This window comes from Trachinotus anak, unplaced genomic scaffold (assembly GCF_046630095.1).
Source record: "Trachinotus anak isolate AG129_WGS33_773 ecotype Australia unplaced genomic scaffold, CSIRO_AGI_Tana_v1 ptg000002l, whole genome shotgun sequence".
NCBI classification, from domain to species: Eukaryota; Metazoa; Chordata; class Actinopteri; order Carangiformes; family Carangidae; genus Trachinotus; species Trachinotus anak.
Window position 1 is genome coordinate 11,654,058 of NW_027273853.1, and position 23,080 is coordinate 11,677,137.

The following is a 23,080-nucleotide window of genomic DNA, read 5'->3' on the forward strand; positions in this document are numbered from 1 at the left end:
ATAATGTGCAAAAGAAGATGTGATATCAAATATTTACCAAGTTTATTTTTATTTATGTTCTCGTGTCCCAAAATATTTACAACCCCATTTATTGTTTTGTCAAAATCTTCATTTAATTATTGATAGCAGAGCAACATACTCTGTACATACTCATAACCTGTATATACTCCTTAATCTTTCTGTGTCGGTGCAGTTTACACTACAAGAAACCATGCTGCAAAAAATTACATAAACAACAGCATTTCACTATTATCAACAATGACTTCATGCGGGATTATTTTGAGTTTGTCTGTGGTGCAAACTCACCAGAATTATAAACAGCAAGATTATTTTGATTAATACCTTCTGTTGAATTGCGGTTACCAACCAGGATGAGTGCTGTATGTCTGATATCTGCTCGGAGGACTGTCATAGAGCATGGTTTATTATTTTCTATAGCTGTAAACAGTAATATGAAAATAATTGGCTAAGTATCAGAGACGTGTCACACATTCTGGCACAGATTAAGATGCAATAGCTAAGATCTACTTATTTGCCAGGTCATTTAGTAAACAGCTGCAATATTGACAATGAGCATAAGCATCGACTACACTGTTCGTACAAATATGCACGTTACATAGATGTTGTGCATATACATGCGCGCACACACTCACATACACACCCAGACACACCAAACTGTACATCATTTCTGTTCCTCTTTTCATACACAAACATCTCTAATGAAGAAGTCTAATGAGACCATGAAAACAAAAGCAACATAATTAGACAGGAAAACACTTGAATACATACACATTGCATGATACAAATAAATATACAACAATTAAAATGTATACAACAATTTCAGTATGTCCTACTGTAGGTCATAATTAACGATAGATTGTTAGAAAGCTTGGAGGGAGAGGAAGTTTCAGGTTGGGTCATGCTGGTCAGCAGCTTCAGTCTTTGCTGCCAGATTCGATTCTCTCCTGCCTCCGCTTCATGATCTCCTGCAGCTCTGAGTCTCCACTGGTCTTCTGTAATCGAAATACAAGAAGACATATGTGTCTTTATTGAGTTTTCCTTTTCTCTCTAAAAACACTGTTCAAACATTCTCCTGTTACGAAGTGTAGAATAAAGAGAACAATCATGAGCTGGAAAAGATGTAATCTAGGGCCTTCCCACTGTTGAGAAATTTGCATAAGTAATAGCAACAGGCTGGTTAAGCAGTGCCGCTTTTCTTATCAAAGTATAATAAATGGTTTCAAGGTTCTTTGGGTGAAAGGGCATGGATTATTAAACAAAAAAGGTGGGTGATTTTATTGTGTTCATTAAGTCTAAGTCAAAACTTAAACATAAAAAATCTTCAATAGATGGGCTGCAAAGATGATCATTTCCTCACCGAAACTTCAAACAATCTCAACTACTATACTTGAAATTTTGGAAAACTATTAAATCCTTGGCTGGAAATAGAGATTGCATAGAGGTTTGACTGTGTATTGTTATGGACAGAAATGCTTGGATGTTTTATCGAGCATTTCATTGTATCTTGTCCTTGTTCAATTGTCTCAATATTAGTCATTAGAAGTTTGTTCTGATGGTCATGTTATGGTAAATCAATAGATTAAGTCACTAGATTAAGTTTTAATCTAGTTACAGTCTTGACAGGTCCTGATAAATTGGAGCCTTTCCAAAGCTTGCATCCGATTTTTATTGCATCACATCTGACATATGTTTTAACCTGTCTCTCTGGACACTGATGAAGTTCCTCTTATATGGAAATCTACCTTTGTCCATCCCTTATTTAAAGGGAATCTTAATGGTGCAGTCTGCGATTTCAATCACCACTTTTCAGGACTTTGAGATTCAGTCAGTATCTCAGTATAAATATTTAGGAATTATAATTGAGGCATATATTCTTATTTTTTTTCTTATTTATTCTATTCTTATTTATAAGGCTGTTAATGAGACTTTTCCTGGTTAAATAAAGAAAATTATTTTTTATTATGTTAAGTCAATGATCTAGTCAGCTGTAAGATTATTAAGGACATCGCACTGTATAATTATCCACTGTATAACCTACATGTAGTAAAAGAGCAGGTATGTAATGTACACAAACAGTATCCGGTCTCCACAGGTGTAATGGATGGACGTGGAAGGAAAAACAACATAACAAGAACATGTCTGTCTATTTACTCCAAATTTGGGGTATATTCTGAGAGTTATTTATAGTAATGTGGGTAATGCAAAAGGGTAATCAATAATGTCACAGTTATTATTTTATCTATTCCTGCAGCCAAAAGATGTGATAAACAACAATAATAACAATAACTTTGACATATGTAAATTTGAGACTAATAACATGGTATAGTTGCATTTTGGTTCACTTTGGGTTATTTTTTTCATTTCTTCTGCAGTCTTTGCACCTTCTTCTTATAATCAATATAACAAATGACGTCCATGTGAAGGGTTAAATTGACAACTCATCCTACCTAGTTAGCTCTGGCCTGATGACTGTGTGTGTGCACACTCACTTTTTAGGCTACACCTGTATTAATCATACAGTGTGACTCACTAACAATCTGACACTGACAACAGCATTTGTATTTCTGTGTGTATTCACTTGTCTTAACATGCCCAGATAAAAAGACTGTCGGTTGAGACATGTGGGGGTCACCATTTTCACAAACAAGTGTATTCATTTATGGGTTTGATTTTTTTGCGTTTCTAACCATGAATGAAACGGGTGTGTAGGGAGTTTACGTTCAAATACACACAGGTGTGTGACCAACCTCTAGCTGTGTTTTCTGTAAAGTGACTTGACAGTAGACACGACCACCTTCGTCTCCACACACTGCCTTCAGTTCTTCTTTGTTGAGGGAAAACAGCTGGGCTCCTGTCAGGATCCCCAAACAATCAACCGTCCTGCAGACAAGACAATCAGACAAGTCATCTACAGATTATTATAATTTCACCTACTTTGTTTCTTCATTTTACATTGTTTCCAGCAGTGAAACACGGTAGATCCATCTAAAACTTTCATGGCACTTTGACATGTCCTGACAGGAAAGGTACAGGTGCAATCGATAACATTTATTACTGGATTCATTTGGGGTGTGTCTTTCCCAGCATTCTGATACTGTGCACGTCTTGTGGATTTTTATGGAACTGAGAGACCATTAAAGATTGATTACACCTGCTCTTTCCTCTCTATGAAATATAAAAAATAAGACACCAACGAAAGAAAAAGTAACAACAGTTGACACATCTCAAAACAACAAATTAGTTGATGTTAGTCAGACAAGTTAGTTAGTTAGACAATCCATCCAATTGTTGAGATATTTTACTCAAAATCATAACTTTCACATCTGCTTGACAAAAGGTTTTTTTAGGATTCAGCCTCTAGGGATAATGAACGTCTGTACAAATTTTATGACAACATATCAAGTAGATGTTGAGATAGTTCAGCCTGACTGACACTGCCATCCCTACAGCCACATCTGAAAATACATAAACAATGGAGAAACACAGGATAAGGTTTTAATATTTCCTGACATTTCAGTCAGAGCTTAAAGGGTAACTTCACACCTGGCTGAAAAGCCCTCACTGATTTAAAGTTTTAAGCCTGTTTGCTTTGTTGCACCTGTACCCGCACCCAGCAGTGATGTCACAGTGTCCTGGAATACACCTGTGCATCACTGCAGCAAGGCGAGCAGTTGAACCTCTGCAGGTCAGCGAAGACAAGCTTTTCAAGGGTTGTTAAGTTACTTTTTAAGACATGAGGCAGTATTTTGATTTGGTGGATCTATGAGCGTCATGGGTGACTTACGGTTTCGAGAAACCTTTTGCGCTGAGCCATGCAGTCACTTGCCCTGGGTTAGAGTCAAAGGTGAGCGGTACTTGGCTGCCAGGTGATCGCTCCACGTGGAACTTCCTGGGTGGCTGGCTTTTGTTAGCAGTGATCTTCATCAATAACTCACTGTTGACTTCATCCATCACTGCAGCACAGAAACAGGATGGCAGCAGATGTTAGAACAAGAGTAACTACTTGTAAAAGCTGCTTCTACATGTGTAATTCCTAAATCTGACTTTGGTTACTTTGTTGTGTTCACTCACTTTTGTCTTTTTGTCTACCCTTGTTGAAATTGTCTCCATGGCTCAGAGAACCAGGAGGTGACGTCCTGTAGCCTTGCTGCACACACACAGACACAAACACAAACAAAGTTCATGAGAAACCGCAGATGGTATTATACCAAAAACAGGTTTGTCTTTCATGCCATTCTGGCTGATACATTTTTGCCCAGGAGCCAAAAGCCAAGTATGTGTGTGAAAGTATTTCACAAGAGGAGGAGTAGCTGCATGCATTACTTGCTGCAGGGTGTTGGTGAAGCTGCATACAGTGTAAATGCAGTGCAGTGTGTGTGTCTAGGAGTTTAAGTTTTCAGTGAGGGCAAGTATTGCTGCGCAATATGTGGGGTCATAAGAAGAGCAGTGAGTTTGCACAAAAAGCTGCACTGATCTATGACCAGAGTTCAAATGATGCGACTCTACTGTGATAACATTTTGTAATTAAGTAAAAACGACGTGTATATACAATAAAGAGATTTGTTATTATCTGTTTTTTTTAGTAAGCTGATTACTTATTTATCTCTAGAAAATCTCTTTATCATGTTCCCTACACACTGTAGTAATTGTTTTATCATCTTCTGTACTTTTAATGAGGAATCAGCCATACCTACTCTGCAAAACAAATTTATCCACAAGCCACGATAAAGAAACTTTGACCTGTCTCATTACTGTTAGCGATTACCAACATTTCCCAGAATTCATTTCTGACGACACACCAGAGTTCCTGCAGCTGAGATAAGGATTATAACTGTAGGTGAAGTGATTGAATGTGATACTGACACGTACAGTATGGTACCTAAAGTTACAAAAAAAATAATAATTTCATAACAGAACATTGGCTAAATTGTTGTCTACTGAGTCCCCTGTCTGAACTCTTACTTAACACTGCTCCAAAAATTAGTATAAAGTGTTTGTCATTAAAAGTCAGTGTAGCTGCTGGAAACTGACATCACATGGTGTAACTTGTTACCTGTGGGAATGCTAAAAAAAAATGTTTTTAACAATACTGTCAGACAAGGACTGATGCAGAGAGACACACTTATAGACCCTGATGAATGTTTATGGGTATTAATCAAAGACTGTCATGTAAACACACTGCAGATAAACAATATGCATATCAGGCCACCTGACTGTAGATGCCCTCTGGCTCCTCTATCCTCACAACGTCCAGGATGTTAAATGGGACGTAGCCGGCCTGGCCGCTGCGATTCCGTAGTTTCCACCACTGTTTGTCATCCTCTATCACCTGTGAGAAACGTTTCACATCTCACTTTACAGAACTGAAAACCACTATTAAACACAAACTCTTGACCTGAATGCAGTGACCGTACATGCTTTAGCACTGGCTATTTGCTCAGTTTTACAGTTTGTTTACACCGGACACAATCCCATATAGCAAAGTGAAATATTTCATTTGCTGACAGTTTGAAAGGGTTGGCTTCATCCCTGCCATATACCACATGTACATTTATATTTGGTTCAAACTGCAAACTTCACACGAAGGACAAGTAAATAAGAAATTGTTTTTACCTCGAGGATTTCATCCTGCAGCACTGACAGCTCGTTGGCATTACGCGCTACAAAGTGGTAGCGAATTTTGGCATATTTGCGGGTGTGGGTTTTTCCATTGTAAGACCTGTTCAGACACAATTTATTACAGTTTGACCTGTTTTTGTGTTTGTGTTATATGATGAGAAAGTGTGTGAACAACTTCTTTACTCACCCATTTGATGAGTTTGATGAATGAGTTCCATAAAACTGAAAATAACGGGCAGATGGTTATGTTTTCAAGGGTTAGGATCTGTAATGATCAGTGCATTTACAGTCAGCAGCCAAATAAAATTCTTACATCCTCCGCTGAGTGTTTCCTGTAATCAGGGCTGCTGGGGGACGACAGTGGCCCTGTGGGTCCCTCTGTTTCCCATGGGGCTGTCCGGAAGAGCTCCATCGGTGGCTCCCAGCCGTTACGAAACTTTGGGTAATAAGGAGGAGCACACTGATCCCTGGGCCATTCTGCTCTGTAGGAGCAGGAAGAGTAAAGGGATCGTCAAAAGGTGACCTTTAAGCTACAGACCCACACAGACTGAGCCAGCAGTGATACACATGTACCTGGGTTTGGTCCATCCATCCCCCAGCAGCTCAAAGATGGTCATCTCTTTGGGGGTGAGGTGTCCCCGCAGGAATTCAACAGCATCTCTGGAAAGGTGAGGAGAGATGACTGAACGAGGCAGGTCAGGACTCCCACAGCTCTGCAGCACCTGCGGGCCCATTCATAGACATAATGATGTGAAAACACAAAAGAGAGGCTTTGTCCATACAGAATCATGCAGGTTTTTTTGGGCTGTTTTTTTTTTAGATAAATGTATTACCTCCAACTGTTTATCTTTTTAAATTGTTCAATAATGGTGACACAATGATGCCTGAGATTTAGTACCAGTACTTTTTCCCCTGGGTTTGAGTAAAATGAAAATATTTTTTTAAAGAGTAAGAACATGAGGGAGCATCTAATGCCAATTTCATTAGAAGACATGAAACTGAACAATATATTTCCACTGTTCAATCTAAAGACACTTTTTAGAAAGCCTGAAAGCAATAAATAAACAGTGTTAAACAACAAACATTTGAACATTAACATTGTGGATGAAATATTAACAATTCACTGCTCCATACATTTTAAATACGCTAAAACATAGACTTAAGATATCTTATTTGAACTGTAAAACAACTGGAGGACAGATGTGGCTGAAGCTGCTGTGTGACTGATTGTTGAGGACAGCTAATGGCCACGGGGCCAACCTTTATATATTATTGCTCTGGATTTATCTCGACCTTATCAAGCAAATCCAACGTGTCCAGAGGTTACCGCACCATAACTAAACAGAGCCTGATCACTACTCTGTGTTTCTAACTAGCAGTATCGAAGGCGTGGCTGCATGCTGCGGCTTGGGAAACCAACATTATGTAAGTGCGGCTGCACCTGTGCCAGAGCTGAAAGCCACGTTGCTCCAGTCTGGTGAGAGATTAGCAGAGCAGCAGTGGATGTGGTGCCAGAAAAAAAGAAAACAGTAAGAGGAGTGTTTGATGGCAACAATGCAGCAGATTCTGTGCATTTAAAGAAAGTGTATTGTTGTCAGATATGCCTGTGGTTGTGCGTCAACACTGAGGGTATCCAATGACATGGAGAACTTCTGTAGCATGACATGGATTTATACTGCTGGCATCCAGAAAAATCACCATGAGCTCAGGATGATGTCGTACAACAGCCATCATCCATATAAACCTGTTTGACACGTGACCATGATTTTTAGCTCTTACCATCTCCAGAGGACCGAAGAGGAAATGAACCAGCTCAGCCGCGCTCGGGTTTTGTATGTGTTTCTTCAGTTTGGCCTGCAGGGGGCGCAGTGACAGACACACAGTGAGAAGGTGATGAAGAGAGAGGCAGCTGATGATGAATGTGATGAACAAGGGAGGTCAGGAGCTGTGATATCTCACCAAGAGGTTCAAGGCCAGCTTCAGTTTCTGCAGGCTATCAATGAGCTCTGCTTCAGAGGGGGGCTTGGCTCGTAGCGTTAGCATGCCCTCTGTAAACAAACAGAGCAACAATGACCACACACAGACTCCTGAGTTACCACCCTGCTATACAGAAACATTACAGACACAGGTTTTACTTTCTGGTCAAGGTTCAAAGTCATAACCCTAAGTGTTATTTTTTCATCTGTACTATCTTACGGCCAATGTCTCCATTGAAACAAAGGTTAACAACACAATCATGGTTAGTTAATAAACAGCTTTACAGATGAAAAGTTCACCTTGGCCAGAAAGTAAAAGTCCAAGAAAGAATGTGCTACATCTGAGTTTCTCAACCTGTGACCCAGAAGGTCCCAAACTTCTCACGACCCCAAAATTCAGAGAGTTATGTCATATTAATTTGAATGTTGCATTAAGAAGTTCCACTTTACATACTGGAAAGAGTAAGATATATCTCATACCTAATTTAGAAATATATTTTTTAAAAACATATCAACACAAGTCTTACAAATCTTTTGTCTTAGAAGTGACTACACATGGGATTCTGACCCCACAGTTGAGAAACAGATTCTCTGGATAGAGAATACATCATTTTTCAGCACATCTGTCTGTGGAATCAGGGGCAATACACATCTCTGCTACTTTTACACTGTTATTACCAAAGGATGTGTGGAAAAGTAACACCGTGTTTTCCCCTGACCACAACAATAGATTGTTTTTAGAGTCATGTGTATGTTACATGTACATCTCACTGCACAGGGAATGAGATGTGGTGATACACAGTAAGGACACAGCATCACACCACTGCCGACGCAGGGTGGTCAAACATTACTCAGCAACAGTAATATTATTTCTTCTCACAACAGTAATTAGAGGGGACAACTTTCAGTCCACAACTAAGATGACACTTTTGGTGTCATTTCCTGAAAAGATTTAAATTGTTTTGACTCCTCTCATCTGCATCCCCCGAAACTCAAGTTTACCTTCTTTTTGAATTTGTCAGACAGAAACATGTCAATAATGTAATTCAGACAAAAAATCATCAAATGTGTGGGTGTAACAGGAGAGTAATACACTTGATCAGCACTGTATGGGAGTGAATAAGAGGTAATAATATTACATCAGTCATCAAAACTGAGTAATGAGAATTGTATCACTTAACAGACCCCAAACCAGCCTCTACTGCCACACATACATCAGTGGATGTTCCGGATCACAGGACACAAAGAGACACAAACATGGCGACGTGAGCAATATGAACATATTGTCACTGCATTCGTGCCACCACATCAGAAGAAAGGGAGACAGACCTGCTGGTCCTTTCTTCTTATTCTTCTTACTCTTGTTGCGCTGGTTAAGCTGAGAAAAGGCCTCTGCTGCCTTTTGCAGCCGCGCCACAAAGATTTCTATGTCATCCAGGGCACAGTTGAGGATTTGCTGACGGAGACAAATCCTGGTGTTTAGTGTGTAGAATACAGCAATTTGAGAAGGTGATAGCAGCTGTGTGATCATGTAATGACAGGTGTCAATAAAATTGAAAATATAAAACACTCACCACATCCTTCTCAATGCGCTGGGCCAGCTTTTCATGTGACTCTGCGTCATGTTGTCCAGGGAATGGTCCATCTAAATCCAAACACAAAAACAGCTTGTGATTAGAAAAAACAAAAACAGAAGTATGCAAAGACTGATAATTTTGTTGCACAGTGCATGTTGCAAAGTGTATCCTTGTGGGCACACTCACTCTGTGTGCTTGTGGCAGCCACTCGTCCCTTTGGAGAAGGTGAAGGGCCCTTGGGGGCCGAGGGCGGGAGGATGGTTTCTCTGTGACGCTTCATTTTCTCCTGGTTGACCCTGGAGTAATAGGAAAAGACCTTCAGCAGCCTAATATCAAGTTCATTAACTACTAGTTACAGGTCAGTGTCACCTCTTTAAATGTGGATCTGACTATAAAATGTGTGTGTGCGCATGTTTGTGTGTATTTGCAGCAGCAAGCGCTCTCACTTCAGAGTCTGAAGCCTCATTTTCTTTCCATGCTTGTTGTCTCCAATGGCACTGTCCACATCTTCATGAACCATCTCAGCCTGGAGAGAGCGAGGAGAAACACAGGGAGTCAAACTTAGCATGTGCACTGTACATATAACATTACACACATCAATACACAGTTATCCTACAATAGTTTGTCAAAAATGGTCTGGCTTGCACCTCCCTGCACCCAGCTGCACCTTTCCAATATCAAATTCAATATTGAAAGTTTACAGTAAAATATTTTTATTATAATGAGTGTTGGAAAGGAAATTTATAGACTTGTCTTGTGGCCGACTTGGACTAAGACAGTTCAAAATCCAACACAGGGTTCCCTTCTCTAAAGCCTGCCTACATCTGAAATGTCTCCAGAAGTAGAGGAGAGGTGTGATATCTGTGTTGCCTCTCTGCGTAGTTTAAACCACATATTTGTGTTTTGGGTTTTTTTCAGTGGGACGGAAGAAGAGGAAATATCAGAAATCTGTGTCTTGTTTACAACACTTTGCAATGTTTTTGTCACATAATGTCAAAGACATGGCAAGACGGCTTGATTCCAGGGTTAAATTTGTATTCCTCAATCAAAAATGATGTATACCATATAATAAAGACAAAGCTATTAATTAGATTCTAAGTGAATATGTACAGCATTCATGCTGAGAATTGGTTTCCTTCCTGTTTCTTATCTTTTGTCATTTGGATTAAAAGTTTCATGTTTTTCAATAATTGTATCTATGACACAAATCCCTGGCTGCAGCAAAAATAAAGAGCGCACTTTTGCTGTTGTTGTACCCTTCTAATAGACGTTAGGAAGCTCAGCAGTGTGAACTTATCTAAACCACATCAAAAAAGAGGCAACAGACAATGCAAGATCTCTGAACATGCCAAGCTTTCTACTACTCCTGCAAGTCAAATGACAGCTGCATCACAGTTTTGATGAATAAGAACTTTCATTATATTGTTTCAATAAAGACCATGGTGATATGTGATAATCCAAAGGTTGTTATATTCAGACCCTCTAGTGAATGATCAGCAGTTTCTTGTAAATGCTTCCTTTGAACTTACTTGTACTTTTTCTGTACAATAAAGAGGTCATGTCTTTATAGAAGGTTATTGTATTACATCCTTTCAATGGTAGATCCTCCCTTGCGCAAAAATCTCTTAACAAACAAAAAAAAAAGAAGAGTATACACACAAACCCACAGCCACTAACAGCACTGAAATCTGACCTGGTGCTCCAACAACAGCCCTTTAGATTTATGAATGACATAAAAGACAAAGCCAACCATTCGTGCATGGACAATAAAGGACGCAAACTGAGCCAACTGAGACTCACCTCCACCTCGTCACAGTGGAAGAAGTGGATGTCGGGTCTGTGCTGCTCCTTGTCCTGACACACGAGCAGCAGCACAGAGGGGTAGCGTGTCTGATTCAGCACTGTCTGACACATGTGGATGGTGGGGAGAGGAAAGTTCTCCAACTCTTCCTGCAGGACAACAACCCAAGATTGGTTAGAGCGAAAGGGGCAGTGGCAGAGAAGGAACAAGATGCTACATGAGTTTGCAAAATCTACAGTGAGACAAGATAATAAAAACTAAGATGTGTATGAGGGAGAAAATATTAAGAAACAGAGCCAGACTAACTGTTTACCCCCCCTCTTTCACTCATTATGCTAAACTAGGCTAACTGGCTGCTGGCTGTAATTTCATATGTACCATACAGACGTGAGAGTGCTATCAATATTCCCATCTAACCCACAGCAAGAGAGCAAATAGCACTTTTGGATGCATCTAATATATGTGTACTAACTTTATTTAATTGTACCACATTTACATGACACCTAAAAGGCACTTGGGCAGTTAAGTATTGCAGTTTCATGAAGCTGGAAAAGTTTTGAGAGGCAGATTTAAAAAAGAATGGTCAATATTAAAGCACTTTTAGCTCTTAAAACAGTTGATCCTACAGTTCCCATAACGCAACTTAATGGCATCTTTCATTAGATCCTCCTTGCCTGGTAAATACGCTCATTTGTTAAAATCGTCACTTTGTAATCTAGGCTTCCTGTAAATAATTTGTAAGCAATCTGAAATGTCTCATTTATTGCAGGTTAATGTGCACAGTGTGTGTACGTGTGGAGCTGTTACCTGTGTGTCACAGTCCAGCAGCCTGACCGCCTTGTCCGTGACCTGGAGGAGCATCTCCTGTGTCCATATTTTGTCCTTTGAATCCAGAAGAACCAGTTTCTTAATGGCATCATCCACTGTGACAATGGACTCTGTCTTGTCCATAATGAACGTGGAGAGATGCTGAGGAGAAAACAACGTGTTGGTAAACGAGGGATCCTGGTGTGAACTAACAGCATTGTCTGTATGGAAAGTCAGACTGATTTACTGTATTAGGTTGTTGGCTGTAATTTGAAATATACAATATTTACTGACTGTATTGAAGTAATTATACAACATTTTGGGGAATATATATTTTTGCTTTCGTGCCAAGAGAAAAGAGAAAAATGGTGCCACCGTCACTTGAACTGAACATTCAACATGAAGCTAGAACCAGCAGCCGGTTAGCTTAGCTTAGCAGAGTGTTAACTAGTGAGCTTTAGGGGTAATGAAGGGCAGATTTAGTTTCCTTTTCCAGGGCTAGGCTGTTCTTTTAGCTAAGTTAGGTTAACATTTAGACATGACAGTGGTGTCGAGCTTTTCATCTCACTCTTGGCAAAAAATAAATAAGCATATTTCCCAAAGCATCAAGCTGTTCCTTTAACTGTACCTGTTAACTGGACTGTATAGTGATTTTTAATCTTATTGCAAAATTATTTCAACTGATGCAACATTTTTCACATTTCTTCTAGTTGACGTTATATTGCATTTTAAATTACTACCCTGTTTTCGCTCATGTCAGAACAGCCATATTGCTACATATGAATCAGCGTGCAGCTGCTGTCAGTGTGGCTATTAACTGTGATCACAACTGTGTGATTATGGGGAGGCATTTAAAGAAATCCTACCCGCAAAGACGCAGGACATAGATCAACACCATCCCTAACCTGAGGCACGTCTCTGATACAGACTTTGAAACATCAGATTCCCACTGCTGCTGTCAGAGGCCTGACAGCTTTACTATGGCAGCGTTCCCATAAATGAGATGTTATCAAGAAATTAAATGGTCTGTCAGCTTTTATCTCTGGGCAAAAGAACAGTACAAGTAAAGCACTTATTATACCACATTTATAGTAAGCACTTTGCTTTTATCTTGTTGTCCAAATAAACTTTTTAAAACTTTAAAGCCATCAATTTATAGACCTTTATAAGTTCTTATTTCCTCTTTAAGCCTTTTTTGCATTATGTCATTTTAGACAATTGACAGTAAAATGTGACAGAAAACATGGAGACAAAGAGAGACTAGGGACATGGTGGTTACAGGGTTTAAGACTACTGCATTACAACGACTACCCAGTTATTCGATTTTCCAGCTTAACTGCTCATTTTAAAATACAAAATCTACTCTCTTTTCTATTCTCCCCTTTTATTCACTTTATGGTATCTCCAGTGCCTTTATTTATCTCCCCAGTCACCACCAGTCGGGTCAGCAGGTACCAGGTAAATATATAAGCAACAAAATAATAATAATACAGTAAATAATATGAAAAATTGAAAAAACATTTAGATAATACAAAATGATAATAAATCCACCAGAAACTGCAGATTTCTGGACTCAATCACAGTAAGGTTTCTAATTATTGTAAAAAAAAAAACAAAACAAAACTGATAAACATTAACATTTTATTTCATTTTACTGAATATAACGGTTAAATGTGTTAAAGTGCCTCTTACACTGATCCATTTAGCTCCCAATCTCAGCTATAATACTGTTAAACACTCAGCGAGAGACTTTTACCAAATTTTCCATTTTCTATATATTTTGCTTGATTCTAAAAAATAAAATAAAATACTGATAGTGTCACATTTATAAAACACAACTTAAACTTTTCAGAGAGACAGAAACAGAGAAGATCTTACCTCGACATGATACTGCGATGTCTCATGCATGATAAAATTTGAGTTGGAGTATTTTTTCCTCTGTTCTGTTAATAAGAAAACAAAGACATTCAGAGTGAGAAACTGAGAAGCCACCGAGTCCTGCCTGTGATTTTTCTGTAAATCCTTTTGTGGCAGCAGCAGTAACACTGACCGTAAGTCCACATGTTGACCGTTTCTGTGCAGTGAAAAGATGAAATGAAAGACTGAAACGCTGATGTGCCAGCTGAAAGAACAGCAGGGCAATAAGGAAGTGGATAAGCACAGGTAATACGTGCATGTTTTTTTTTTTTTTTTTTTTGTGTGTGTGTGGGGCAACCTCACTACCAACTATACTGTTACATGTAAGTATCAACTTAAGGCTGTATGCAAAAGTTTGGACACTCCTGGGCAAATTACATATTTTGTTGATTGAGGTGAAGAGAAGTAAACACAGCCACTTTCAACAAACAGACAATAAATAATGGGTCTTTAAATGGGCTCTTTAAATGTTAATGCACTTCTCTCTTCAAGAAATGAAACAAAGGTGAAACTGTTCTCTATTAAATCTTTCAGCACAATTTATGTACAAAAGTGTCCTATCCAGAGGGCAAGTGACATGGAGACAGTCCTATCTCAGAAGTTAATAATTAAGTCTCATATAAATGTGACTTGATTTGCCTGATCCCATGTTGGCAAGACTGGCACTAAAACTCATTTCAACCAGGGCACTAGTATGAGGCACAGATTTACTATGGGGTCAAAAGTCAGTGATGCTACTTCATGACAGCACCGTGCTCACTTCCTCACCTGTGGCACTGTATTGTGATTTGTCACATGTAACCTTCTAGTATGTACAAATTAGGGCTGAACAAGGATTCAAATTATCAAAATCGCTATATGGCCGAGTGAAATATCCAAATCGCAGGAGCTGCAATTTTTTTTTTTTTTACAAAGGAAAATGTTTCACATCATTCCATAAATAAAGCAGTGTGGTGTATAAGAGACAAATCATATTCTCCAGATATAAGGGAACATGTTTGCTTGGTACAAGACCCAAAAAGAAATCACATCATCAGCATGTTGATATTTTTTGTGCTTATGCAGAGCAGTACTTTAAGATAAATGCTAATCCAGATTCTGACATGCGCGACCATGTTATCATGTTTATATTTAGCAGGAATGATGTTTACACCTTATTTCACTAAACATAAAGTAGAGACGAGGCTGATGGGGGTGTCATTAGTTTTGCATTAGTCTACTGAATAAGAGAAAACTTGTGTGGTGTTAAAATAGAAAGTCAGAGGATCATTAAAGTCATTAGGGCTGGTTCTCTGTGGACCAAAATTTCATTGTAATCTATCCGGTAACTGTTGAGAGACACTGCAACCAAGTGGTGAGCCAGCTGACTGACAGACAGACTGACTGTTATCTCTAGAGCCACTACATCACTAGTGTGGCTAAAAACAAGAGCTGTGATGCCACCACACAAAGCCACAAAGTTGTCTGCGGACGACTGAAAAAAGAAACAAACATCTACTGTGATTTTTCATAACCTGTACAACGTATCAAAAATCTGATTTAGGCCAATCAAGTTCAAAATGCGGCAAACCATTGAAAGTATTTTAGTATCCACATCCAGACACTCGCAGCACCATTGTTCACCTCATTGCCTGTGCTCTTGGCAGGCGCCAGTGTTCTCATTGACCTATTTACCAAGTGAATAGTCTGCGGGTAACAATTACGGTTAAATGAGAGCATGTTCCTATCAACTCCACTGCCAGATCTCATATCATGTCTCTCTCTGTCCCCCACCCAACAGAGTCAACATTTTGATGCCACACAGACTGCAGCTCTGGTTTTGTCAGCATACAGACACTGAGACATGTTTTGCTTTATGTGCTTTATGGTGAATGTAACACAAAAGCCCTGCTGTTTGTATAACACTTAACAAAATATTTGTCCAAGCTCTACAGTACACAATATTTCCAGTATTTGTTATCCTCTTATTAATGATTCTTTGTGATGTAGATGCTTTATCATTCTGTGCCTGACCCAGATTTTGTAGCACTGAAAAAAGATTTTCAAAGGCGATCACTTCATATCCACTCAACTGCCGTCACTATCCAAATGATGCAAGCGTTTGTCTTTCCTGTTGCTGCCATTTCCTCCCAGCTGATTCCTTCCTGCTTGGTTCCCCACAGGTGAAACACAGGCGTCAGGTGTCGTTCGGAAAGTCGAGCTCTCCCCATGTCTTATTAATGACTGACGTTTATGCCAATCAATTCACAGCGCTGCGACAGCTTGCAATAAGAGCCACTTAGCAGGCAGATGGGCAGATCCTCAGGGCTCTCCAGAGTCAATGACCAGTGATGAACATGGCTGCCTGGCAGATTATCAAACCAATACATGGCCCAGATCAATCAGATAGTCCGACCTCTCTAATAACTGCTCTTTAAACACAATGAACCCTGACTCACCCTACAACCGAGACGGTCACAGTTTTTGATGCAATGCCATGAAACTCTTTACATTTTTTAAGTTTTACTTTGATTAATAAAGAGAATAAAATCCCTTATCTCAACATCAAAAGACTGAACAAGTCCAACCACAGATAACTCAAACAATAAGCAATTGTGTTGCAATAAGCTGGCCTGTTTTTTTTTTGTTTTTTTTTTCAATCTGACCTCAAGGCATCCTTTGGATACAGGAGTGTCCTAATGTGTCTACAAAGATTTGGCCATATGTCACCAGAAACACATCAACAAACCTCAGAGCCTGATTCACCACTGAGTCCCAAAATAGTGCCGGACAAATTAATACAGCTTTACATTGTGCATTTGTTTATCTAGAGCAGTACAAAGCCAAACACATACTGTTGACTTTTTATAATGTAGCCACTAATAACGCTGCTTTACCAAAGTCCAAATCAAACACAAAGAGGAGGAGTGAGACTGCAACAATGGTGCTGACTTAAAGGGATTAAATTACTCAAATCCATTATGGAGATTCAATTGAATTTCAAATATAAGCACAAAGGTTGAAGAAAAAACTGCGCAGCAGGAAGAGATGGATGTTTTTCCAACCATTTCAACTCCAAACACATTTTACCTGACAGAGACATGCTCCTCGACCACGAACCGTCTGACAAACTCAAGAAAGCCTGTTTGATAGTCCGAAACTCTGGGATGATCAGTCTGATGTGGCATCTCTCTGCTCTACCTTAAAGCTGCTGATAACAGATCAGGTGGGAGGATTGTATATCATTTGCATCACTTCTTCGCTGCCCTTCACCATGTGAATGACGGGAACTTTTGCATATGCGAGATTGAGATTGAGCTGCTGTTGTTCCCCTGCATGTTTATTCAGCAGAGAGAAAGCTGCAGAGTCATATCTATCCAAATGTCTTCCGCTGTGACGGATGCTGCATAATATTGTCCACTCTCCTGCCCCTCTGGTTCAGGAGCACAGGCATGCTGGTGTCATCCTGCAGTGAGAAGGTAGCGGTGACCATCTGCCGCACAAGATGAAACAAGCCAATGAAACAGCAAAGTGTCATCACACATACAGTAGGATATTTCTCAGAAACCACAAGAGTGGGTGCATCCTGTGGATATTTGGATGATTTATGGCCCAAAAATGTTTCACAGACGATGGAGGAGCACAGTCAGATAGTTTGGGAGCATCTTGCATCCCTATAATACCGTCATCTGTCATTTGAGGCAATTCTAAATTTGGAACAGTGCAGCCATGCAGGAAAGCAGGTCGTCCTGTCATATATTAGTGCAGGTTTCTAACTGGGCCTATGATATGCTGTACAATGTTCCTCTGTGTTGGCAGTGTGGAAGGAGGTGCTGGTAGAGACCAGTGAGCTAATGTCTGAGGCAGCGAAGGGGAGAATCAGAGGTGAGTGAGAGGCAGCGTCCGCCTCCACTTTTCAATGCGTCTTTTATTCACCTGCAAGACATGGGCATCCCCGCCCTGTTCCAACCACACATTAAAAACAGGCACACCCTGCACTCCCAGCTAATGTAACATAGCTCATTTCAGTCACAGAAACACACCCTAACACAAGCATGCAACAGCTAAAATAAAAGTCTAAGCATTTCATACTGAGTTTCACCGCAGTCATGACAGATCAGTGATGCAGCCTGCAGATGTAAATGGAGCACTACAATGACTACAGAACAGCCTTCAACTCAAAATAAGCACAAAAGACTGCAAAACATAAATACACACGCATGAGAATGTGACTGTTCCCCTTAGGAGCCCAGCCTCCCTCCCATGTCCCTCACTGTTGAAGAGAGGTGTCAGCAGGCTGAGCACGACAGGGCCCCTCAGCAGGACCTTGGTCCCCTTATCACTGTGTGTGTGTGTGTGTGTGTGTGTGTGTGTTCTGGAGAGAGGACGTGATAGTGCTGTGAGGCAGTGTGGCTGCAGAAACATGCAGCAGAGAGAGAGTGCCGGATTTCCTGACAAAGTCATTTGCATAGCAAATTGAATATTGTTGTGATTTGTGTCAATTACAGTTCTGACGAACACAGCTTGACTACTGACAGTTTGGAGAGATATCAAAGGATAAGGAGGGGATTATATAATGTATGCCATTTAAGATTTGTTCCTGCTGAAGATAAAATACTTCTAAAGTGGGTCACAAAAACATAGTGTCATTTTTAAAACTGGAAAGTACTTCACTAAAAAAAAAAGAGCTGGGCCTTGTATCGTTTAGCAAACATTACTCAAACAGGAGTAAATAGGGACAGGGTGGAGTTTGTGTCACAATAAACTACAGTGTCCTTGTTAATCATAATAAAGGAAAATTTCCAACAGTGTGGCCCATTTATGAGTTTAACTCATAAATGGGCCACACTAAATAAGCAACATACTTAATAAAAAAATACAAATTTTCATAAACTATTCCTTGACAAGAAAAAGTGTTCAGTCTCCTCAATTATAGCTGTAAGCCATAGTGTAGTACAGTAGTGACTCATGCCACAGAAATAAAGGCATGTTAGGGCACAGTCTTCAAAACGAGCCAACAATAAAATACAAAACAAAAGCGGTCCAACTCCTCCAAGCACTTCCATGCAGTCACTTACCGTAGAGGGCCTTGGCGCTGATCTTGCTGTCCGATCTGGCCACTCCACTGCAATGACAAGAAGAGGAGACAGGGTTACGCTGTGCACCCTTCATCTTCTCCCCTGCACCTCTGGATGCCAGTGTCACAAACCCTCTGAATCTCCCACACTGTCACACAGAGATATACGGACAACAGACTGGCCAGCTCTGGATGAGATTAGCCTGAGATTCTGAGCATATGGACCAGCCAGGGAGAGAGAGGGGGAGAGTAGGAAGGGGAGGGGGGTGGGGGGGTGGGCATAGAGGGAGGCTGGAGCCAGGAACCAAGGCAAAGCAAACAATTCTCAACAGAGCCGCTCTGTGCCCGAGGTCCCTGACCCACACCACCTTCCACATACTGGGTTAGTGATTCTCTAAACGTGTATGGAAAAGCAGGAAGGTGTGGAACACTCACTTGGCTTGCCTCGACTCAGGTCCCAGGACGCTCATGATTTCAGGCATCCACCTGAAGAATTAAAAAAAAAAAATTGAGGATGAGAATCAGAAAAGAAAGACAGTAGGTGAGACACAGAGAGAGGGACGTGGCTGGTGGGGGAGGTAAAACATTTTCCGCCCAAAAGAAACATGCATTATTTAGCCTAAAAAAGCCTTTTGAATACTTGTTGCATCAGGTATCTTTTATTTCTCTCTCTCATTCCACCTGGGTGAGCTCTAACACACAGACCACAGTGTATAAACTGGCCGTTATAAGGTGTAGACACCTTATAACGGCCGTAGAAAAAATGCTGAGGTGTAGTCTACTGAGCAGCCTGTTCTTCCACTGTGGGGAGCCAGGTGTTGGGCCTGTACTGCTGGTAGTCAGGGGACTGATCTGTTACAATGGAAGACAGCAGGCTGATATGCACTGTGTAATTAGATCCACTCTGTTGATGACTATATCTGCATAGCTGCAATTATTTAATTTGGTTGGGTGTTAACTATTTGGTCATTAGCGTGGCCTCAAAGGAGACAAGTATAAAATATGAAGCCGAAGATTGATGTGGGTAGGAAATGAGAGAAGAAAACTCTCCCACACCTTTACCTCTGAGCCTGGAGACTCTGACGTGTCTGTCAAGGCATGCGCTGACGGGGTTATGTAATATATCAGGCCTACAGCACACACTGTGGCTAAACATATACAGTATCAGTATATACTGTAACTGTGGACCCTAAAGAGGTGTTACACAACATAATGCTTTCCTTTTAAATCCTTTTATGGATTCTATCACTGCATTAAATAAACATTCCTCAGATAATAGCTAAAGTGAGCTACTTAATACTATTAAATACTATTTAAATATTTAAATACTGGATAAAATAATCACCTTTTACCTTAGGTGACTTTCAGACACCGAGGAGCCATGTATCACTTTAAACAACCACTCCAGTTTGTATTATTAATTGGAGGCAAAAGGTTAGGATCCTGTGACGCCAGTGTTTGTAAAGAACAACCCACTCTGTAAGATACTGGCCTTGAGTCATTCAGCTATTACACAATTTATAAAGACTTGCTTTACCCACTCTCTGAAGTTAAAACTGTTATTGTATAATGACCACATGCACAAGGTAAATAGTGTGCATGACACTTATAGGTTACAGGTGTGGTCACTCAAGCTTATCTCGCAGCAGATCATAAACATAATCGCTCTCAACAGATAATCTCCTCAGAACTTTTGGAAACAAATCACAACAATCGCTTTCACAACCGGGGCCGGAGTCAGTGCATAACAATATGTCTTTATTCACACAGAGCCACATGTAGGTCCACGCCCCCGATCCAAAACTGCAGCAACAAAACCTCACTGATAGTGTGAATAAGGAAAGAAAACTATTCATATTTACTTTAGTAAGTCTGCACAAACAAAAAGACTTCCTCTTTCTGTCCCCAACTATCTGGTCATCTTCTCTCCACTCTATTGTTTCCAGTTCTGGCCCGATGCCAGGTTTCAGGAGGGAGGTGAAGCTGGAGCAGGAGAGGCTGGGTGTCATGTGTTGTCAGCCTAATGGTGAGAGGCCCTCTGCACACCTCTCCTTCACTAAGCCTAAGGTCCTTAATGTTCAATAATAACAAAATCTTATCCAGATGTAATTATAGGGTATTAGAACAATAATCACACGCAAAAGAAGCAGCAGTGTGCAGGATGCTTATCTCAGGCACCCTCGCAGAGCTGGTCCCATTTTCAAAATTACTGATACGATCTGTCTTTTTGATTTTCACATTCAATGGAATGAGGTTGCACAAGTGTTGTCTTACATTCATGCTGCCTCTGTGACAACAAATCAGCACAGTCTGCGGTCTCATATTTTAAGCTTGTGGTATCAGTCATGTGATCTGTGTTGTGTTGTTTCTTTTTTTTCACAACTTAAACCTTATTTTGGATTGAAACTTGAATTGAAACACACACAAGGAGCTCTGAAACCCTCACAAACTCTTGCAAAGATTCTCTGAACACTAACCAACATCTCCACATCACAACAGCTTGCCTGTGTGATAAACAGTGTATCAGATCAATAATTACGCCGCCCTCAACGTTTTGGTAACCCTTGTGTAAACTGATGAACACAGTCAAGATTTATTTCGCAAATTACCACATGACAGCGTCTCAACACACAGATTAAACTATGCATATGACCATATTTACCAAGTGTACAGAACAATAAAACGACAGATTCATAGAAGCTTAAGCCTGAAACACATCTCATGCTATGACTAGTACAAAGCAGTACACCGAGATATTTTGGACCCGCACATGAAGCATAGCAACGGCAGTGACACAATAAACATCTACAGTAATGTGTCTAACTAGCCTATAACACACGCCCCAACACACACCTGAAGCTTCAACAAAGCATTTAGGAAAACAGGCAGATATGCTGAGAACATAAATCACTACTGACAGGAGCACTGATGGTGGAATAATCTCCGCATTTACAGCGCATACTGAATAGCAGCCTCTTGTTAAAGTATTTATTTCTCTTTCGACAAGCTCAGCCTGAAAATCAAAATGTACCATGATCTCAGCAATTGATTTCTTTCCTTATGTCAGAAAAGAAAGAGCTTAGTCTGTTACGAGCAAACTTTGCTCCATGCTCCTGAGTAAGCATTTTGTAAGTGATAGGATTATCAGATTATCAGATTTTATGTATTTGGAGTTATCCAGCCATCTGACTGAATCACATTATGTTCTTATGATGGCTGCAGACGCTATCACAGGTGTCTTCTGGTCTTCTGGTCTTCAGGTGCAGTGTGGAGAGTGCATTCGCTGAATCAGGGCACACAGGATCAGTATAGGACAAAATCAGCTCAGATTTCACACGTTATTCCTGTTTGTTCACATGACATTAATTTGACCATCCCAACACACTGAGAAAAATAATCCCGTGTCAAGACAAAACCTTATTAAAAGACTGAGACCTGACCCTAAAATTAGCCGTCAGTCTTCCTCCTTTTGTTGGTGAGGTGCAGCATGTCAACCTGTTGCACCCCAATAAAAGCACACTGCTCTGACTGCAGAGCTTAATGCTGAATTTAAGGCTGTGGGTGACATCAAATATAAATGTATGATTTAACCAACAGGGTATCAATAATCCTTTTAAATCTGCAGCCTTCATCCCAAATAACATAACACGATTATAATAACTTAAGAAACAAGAAGAAGAAACACAAGTCAACCTCAACTTTCTAACAAACAGCTCAGTAAAAAGTGGAGAGTTGAGCAGCAACAAGGCAACTCCACCTGCTGAGGAAGACCATAGGATACAACCGAAAGCTCCAGAACATCCACTGACTGGACCTTGTGGTGAAATGTGTCATGTTTTTGTTCAGTGAGTTTGTGTTCAGTGTGAAGACACTGGTGAACTTGTGCTGCACTACAGGCTCAAAGAAAAGAGAAGAAAGGGAAGAACTCACAGTGGTGTTTTCCGGACGGGACGGGATGCTGCTCAAGGTGACAAACGTGGGCGAGACGGCGCCTGAAGCATCAGCCTGTCATCAGCGATCGATCGACTAATAAACTCCGCGGGAAATGATCGATAAGTGTCACCGTCTGCTGTCAGATACAACCTCTGGGTCCCCGAGCTGTGAACTACACAGTCCAACACAGCACAGCACCGGGCGCTGCCACACGTTTGCTGGCGGTTCTCAGAAACAGCCGCTGAGGAGGCAGCACTGGAGCAGGTGAGTGATACGTGACTCTGCAGGTAACTCGACCCGAGAGGGGCGGAGCTCCACGGGCACTTCAGTGAGGGTGGGTCGGTCGGTGCGAGTGTTCATGCTGGTGATGCTG

At 40.5% G+C, this 23,080-nt stretch overlaps 1 protein-coding gene across 2 annotated transcripts; it reads right to left on the minus strand.

Annotated features, from left to right (window-relative positions):
* Window positions 1-20: 20 nt before the first annotated feature.
* On the minus strand, window positions 21-22,943 carry eps8l2 (EPS8 signaling adaptor L2). 2 transcript variants are annotated; one of them, XM_071497519.1, is made up of 21 exons: window positions 22,705-22,943; window positions 19,210-19,260; window positions 18,776-18,822; window positions 13,680-13,744; window positions 11,802-11,963; window positions 10,994-11,143; window positions 9,640-9,719; window positions 9,380-9,489; window positions 9,191-9,261; window positions 8,946-9,072; window positions 7,600-7,688; window positions 7,420-7,494; window positions 6,214-6,362; window positions 5,954-6,122; window positions 5,828-5,862; window positions 5,635-5,740; window positions 5,231-5,350; window positions 4,093-4,168; window positions 3,806-3,974; window positions 2,769-2,901; window positions 21-1,013 (listed from the first exon to the last, which is right to left on the minus strand). In XM_071497519.1, exons 2-21 carry the CDS (start codon window positions 19,254-19,256, stop codon window positions 936-938), a joined length of 2,058 nt encoding a protein of 685 aa, XP_071353620.1. In that variant the 5' UTR covers window positions 19,257-19,260; window positions 22,705-22,943; the 3' UTR covers window positions 21-935. The 2 variants fall into 2 exon arrangements, with proteins under 2 accessions (XP_071353620.1, XP_071353628.1); XM_071497527.1 differs by lacking the exons at window positions 18,776-18,822; window positions 19,210-19,260; window positions 22,705-22,943 and adding an exon at window positions 13,852-13,898.
* Window positions 22,944-23,080: the final 137 nt, after the last annotated feature.

Coding starts and splice junctions, on each gene's coding strand:
- eps8l2 (XM_071497519.1), bottom strand. CDS start 19,256: ATGCCTGAAATCATGAGCGTCCTGGGACCTGAGTCGAGGCAAGCCAA. Junction 13,745..18,775: donor CAGCGCCAAGGCCCTCTACG/GTAAGTGACTGC, acceptor TCTTATTAACAG/AACAGAGGAAAAAATACTCC. Junction 9,490..9,639: donor ATGAGGCTTCAGACTCTGAA/GTGAGAGCGCTT, acceptor CTATTACTCCAG/GGTCAACCAGGAGAAAATGA.